The sequence below is a fragment of the Salmo trutta genome, chromosome 32, assembly GCF_901001165.1.
Source record: "Salmo trutta chromosome 32, fSalTru1.1, whole genome shotgun sequence".
NCBI classification, from domain to species: Eukaryota; Metazoa; Chordata; class Actinopteri; order Salmoniformes; family Salmonidae; genus Salmo; species Salmo trutta.
In genome coordinates, this window is record NC_042988.1 from 32,676,843 (window position 1) to 32,682,000 (window position 5,158).

Genomic DNA, 5,158 nt, shown 5'->3' on the forward strand with positions numbered 1-5,158 from the left:
ATTGTGTTGTGTTTGTGTATTTGTATGCTGATGTCATGAAATTAATGTAACTGGACAATGAAGTATATCGTATCATATACATTATACAGTAGGCTACAGTACATGGTATAATACACAGCAAGATCAGCTCAGTATATGTACTACTTAAATAACTGAGGTATTATTCACTTTTACTGATAAGGGTGACCGACTACACCCTATTTCATAATCACACAACATTGACATCCGGGGCTTGATGCACACACGCACGCACGCACGCACGCACGCACGCACGCACGCACGCACACACACACACACACACACACACACACACACACACACACACACACACACACACAAAGCCTATAATCAAACCTTCACCTGAGTACCATTTGAGGAAGGCCTGATAAGGTAGCAGAGGGAGTGGCAGGCAGTCTACACCCTTCTCTGCATTCCTACAGTACCGTGGCCCTGTCAGAGCAGTCCAGACTTTACAGGGGATCACATACAGGAGTATCAGATACAGGAGGATTGCATACAGGAAGAGGAGAGGAATAGAAGAAGACAGAAGCCTGAAGAGACTGACAGAGAGTGTCAGAGAGAGGTGTGACAAGTAGAGAAATAATCGTTTTTGAGTCAAGTCAGGGAGAGGAGGCAGGGAGAGCTCAGAGAGAGAGAGCTGTCCAAAGAAGTGGAAGAGAGATCAGAGTGCAAAGAGATCAACAGGAAAAAAAAACGGTGAGAAAACAAAAAACAGCCATCTACAATCGGTTTGGGTAGGTTAAAAGGTAAAACTGCCGTACAGTACTGTACTCGACAGCCGGATCTGACCAGAACTAGCATCGCCATGGTGACCCTGGACACGCGGACCCTGACGGTGCCCGTGGGCATCGTGAGAATGCTGGAGGTGGTCCTCACATGTATCTCCTTCAGCCTGGTGGCCTCGGTGGGTCACTTCGGCTCATCCTACTGGGCCTGGTGCATGTTCACCTGGGTCTTCTGTTGCTTCGTCACCCTCTTCATCCTCATCATGGAGTTCACCACCCTCCATGCCCGGGTGCCCATCTCCTGGGACGACTTCACCACCGCCTTTGCCATGCTGTCCACGCTCATGGTGGGTAACTTCCACGGCGTCTTTTGTCTGTGGGTTAGACTATAAGGGGTAGAATCCAGATAACATACCTACATATTAGTGTCAATGTGTGACAGTTACATTGAGACAATATAAGCATTCAAAACTAGAGTAGAGATGGATGTGTGTAGTTTACTTTTGTGTAATTGAAAATCAATTAAAAGGCGATTCTTGGGAGATTACACATCAATCTTCCCTGCCATAGACTAGACTTCTGTTCGAGGAGGTGTACTTGTACATCACACTGCTTCATGCTTCAGAAACAGGAGTTAGGTTCCAGCACCTATGGGCCGTTCTGGCTGAGATAAGGCTACTTACTTTTTTACATATATATTATGCGCTTATATAGAGTGAGGATCAGCACTGGACCTTGAACAGCCAGTTGTTGTTATCATCATACGGTACATGAAAAAAGTGGTTAAATGAAACATGAAATATTTTAGTACCACTTAGAATTGATGGTCGATCCAATAATGGCAGCAATCGCTAGTCGTGTACGTACACTTACTCTCACACTAATTGCAAATGAACTTAAACTGAGACATAGATGCCAGCAGATACTGATGTAGTAATAGTCATTTGTAATTGCTAGTTCCACTGAACTAGAACGAGGTATTGATCAAAGTGATGATCTCATCTTCAGTATGTCACAACAGCAAGGCAGCTAATCTATCTTTTTCTCTAGTGTAGTCCATATTTCACCTCTCTAGTCAGATCAGTGAGGAAATTGGATAAATGCAATAAAAGGAAAGACTTTAACCATTAAGGAGTGCGTTGGAATTCCTGTAGCTTTGCCAACATTTTGGAAGGATTTATTGAGTAGGAGCTACATTGGTAGTAGATGAAGTGGAAGTATCAGGTGACACCCATAGCACTTTGACAACTTTAATGAGTCAATTAAGTCCACTGACATTCCATGTTATTGTCTTCAAACTCTGATGTTGTTTATCCTATTCCATTGCTGTTATTCATCCATCATTATCATCTATTGTCTTGGGCTTTAACAGGTGCTGGCTGCCTCCATCATCTACCCCACCTTCTACACCTGTGCCTCATGCGGGAAGCAGATCGCCGCCACCGTCACTTCCTGTCTGGCCTTCATCTTGTACGCCACGGAGGTGGGCCTGACCCGGGCCAAACCCGGCGAGATCAGCGGGTTCCTCTCCACCGTCCCGGGCCTCCTCAAGGTCCTCGAGGCCTTCGTGGCCTGCATCATCTTCATCTCTCTGGACCATGGCCTCTACTCGCGGTTCCCAGGGCTCCAGTGGTGCGTGGCGGTCTATTCGCTATGTTTCATCTTCGCCCTCATCATCATCCTCTTTACTATCTGCCGCCTGCTGTCACTCTTCCCGTTCCCGTTCGACAAGGTGCTGACGGGCTACAACGTGCTGGCCGTGCTGATGTACATGACGTGCGTGGTTATATGGCCTCTCTATAGCTTCCAGAACAACCACAGCAGACCCAGCGGGTGTGGCCGCACCTGCTACTGGGATAACCTGGTCGTAGTGGCGTTCATGACCTGTTTCAACCTTGTGGTTTACATTGTGGACACGGTCTACTCTTTCAAGCTGGTGTTCTTCGTCACCCCGGCTTAGGTCAAAGGTCACCCACCTTACCCAACCTGAGAACTGGCCCTGAAACACAGTGCCGGATCTTAAACAATAGACTGAACTTTGCTTTTGTATGAATACAGCAAACTGTAACCATGCTGTTTTTTTGGAACACTAATTCGTATTGGGAGAATGTCTCTGTATGGTGGATAATAACCGTTTTACTTGGCAAGATTACATTTTTGTGAATGATAATGCTTCCTCATGGATAAAATGGGGTTATAATACTGCTAGCAATTCACAAACCATGAGGTGGATAACAATGTTCTGAATGCTTGGATCTGTACGTAGATCCAATGTATATTTTGTCTTCCCGTCTAAAATACACAAGGAACTATGCAGTCCACATGGGCTGTACTCAAAGTGAATAGAAAGATCAAAGAGCTGTTCTTGATATGTTCCTTTTATTCTCTTATTCTGTTCTCCATTTCATCTTTGTCTCTCTGGCCTTGATTTAATCAGTTCCGCGTTATCCCCAGATAACCCACAACTGCATAGCAGATCATTGTTTTTACTGATTTGACAGCTCCAACGATGTTACACCTTTGTCATGGCCCAAATAAAAACAGATCTGCTATGCAGTTGTCGGTTATCACGGGTTAACGTGGAACTGATTGAATCTAGGTCTCTCTCTCTCTCTCTCTCTCTCTCTCTCTCTCTCTCTCTCTCACTCTCTCTCTCTCTCTCTCTCTCTCACACACACTCTCTCTCTCACTCTCTCTCTCTCTCTCTCTCTCTCTCTCTCTCTCTCTCTCTCACTCTCTCTCTCTCTCTCCTCTCTCTCTCTCTCTCTCTCTCTCTCTCACACTCTCTCTCTCTCTCTCTCTCTCTCACACACTCTCTCTCTCTCTCTCACACTCTCTCTCTCACTCTCTCACTTTCTCTCTCTCTCTCTCACACTCTCTCTCTCTCTCTCTCTCTCTCACTCTCTCTCTCTCTCTCTCTCACACACACACTCTCTCTCTCTCTCTCTCTCTCTCTCTCTCTCTCTCTTTGTGCGTCTACTGTACCTACTCTAATCCTGACAAACATGCAATCCAGACAGATATGACAGAATTCAGCTCAAACATGAATCTGAATAAGTAAAACATAACTTTTGACATTTAGCTGATATGACTAAATTGTTTTAATAATGTTATATAACAATAAAATAAAGAAAACATTTGCTTAAAAGTCCATAAGAATCATATGTTTTGGCCTCACTGCATTAGTGTATGTATTTACTGTAACACCTATTCTGTTTCTACAACACTGGGAAAGGACATTCAGCAACACTCCCTCCCTCTCCCTGTTTGCTGGGGTGTGTCTGCTATCAGAGGCCCATTGGATGAAATGGCGTGGGATGTCGAGGTCCAGCCCTGGACTTTGCTTTCATGTCTCTTTCTGTGTTTGCTGAGTGCGGTGGGGAAGCCGACAGCGAGATAAGTCTTAACCACACTCCGTTCCGTCCCACCTGGATGACATCACTCTCTTACACATGCAGCATCTGAATCCCTCACGGACCGTGGCTTACCACAGATTCAATTTGATAGGGAACATATTGGGCCATTCTGAGGCTGCTAAACTAATTATAATTTGTAAAAAGACAGCAGAATAATTGTGGTTGGTGATCTGTTAATGGTAATGATGTCAAGGTCTCTCATGCCCACACTTTGTTTTGTGATACATATGGCAGGGGTTATTCCTTTCTTCATGAGAGAAATTAAGTTAAGTGACAAATGAAGAATCATTGTTCCAAAACAGAAGCCAGCAGAATGATGGAGGTTCCTGATCCGATTATGGTAATGAAGTCAAGGTCTTTTATGTCCACATCTTTTCTTCTGTCTTGCAACCTTTGACGGGGATTATTGATTTGTTCAAAAGAGAAATGAAGTTATGTTGCTGCTGTCTCCTTGGCACAGATCAAGAGGGAGGTAAAAGTGAAAAATGGATGAGGCAGAGATAGAGAGAGTGAGAAGTGAGAGTGGGAGAGAAAGAGAAAGAGAGAGAAATAGAGAGAGAGGAGGGAGAGTGAGAGTGAGATAGAAGAAGTATATAGAGAGAGGAGAAGGAAGAAGAATATGAGGGTATATAACAGTAGAGAGGGAGTTAGGCAATGCACTGACAATATTTAAAGGGATCATTGTCCTTCAGCTGAGACAGCTGCTGCTGTTGACACAACCATGCAATCTCCATAGACAAACATTGGCAGTAGAGTCAATCAATCAAAACAATTGTACACCTCGGTGAACTAATTTCTCATTATTGTGTCAAACTGCCCTAGTAGCACCATTGAATCCAAATGTAATACATTTTGTAAATGATTCCAAAAATCTAGAGTGATACATTCAAAGTTGGTATGGTACACTCTGAACTGGGGCAGTAGTACGCATATAAGTAAGTAAGCATTTCACGGTAAGGTCTACACTTGTTGTACTCGGCGCATGTGACAAATAAA

General features: G+C 44.2%; 1 protein-coding gene across 1 annotated transcript; it reads left to right on the forward strand.

Annotated features, from left to right (window-relative positions):
• The first annotated feature begins 444 nt into the window (after positions 1 to 444).
• LOC115171746 (myeloid-associated differentiation marker-like) lies at positions 445 to 3,044 on the forward strand. The gene is made up of 2 exons (XM_029728845.1): positions 445 to 1,093; positions 2,119 to 3,044. Exons 1-2 carry the CDS (start codon positions 827 to 829, stop codon positions 2,704 to 2,706), a joined length of 855 nt encoding a protein of 284 aa, XP_029584705.1. The 5' UTR covers positions 445 to 826; the 3' UTR covers positions 2,707 to 3,044.
• The last annotated feature ends 2,114 nt before the right edge of the window (positions 3,045 to 5,158 follow it).

Coding starts and splice junctions, on each gene's coding strand:
- LOC115171746 (XM_029728845.1), top strand. CDS start 827: ATGGTGACCCTGGACACGCGGACCCTGACGGTGCCCGTGGGCATCGTG. Junction 1,094..2,118: donor CCATGCTGTCCACGCTCATG/GTGGGTAACTTC, acceptor GGGCTTTAACAG/GTGCTGGCTGCCTCCATCAT.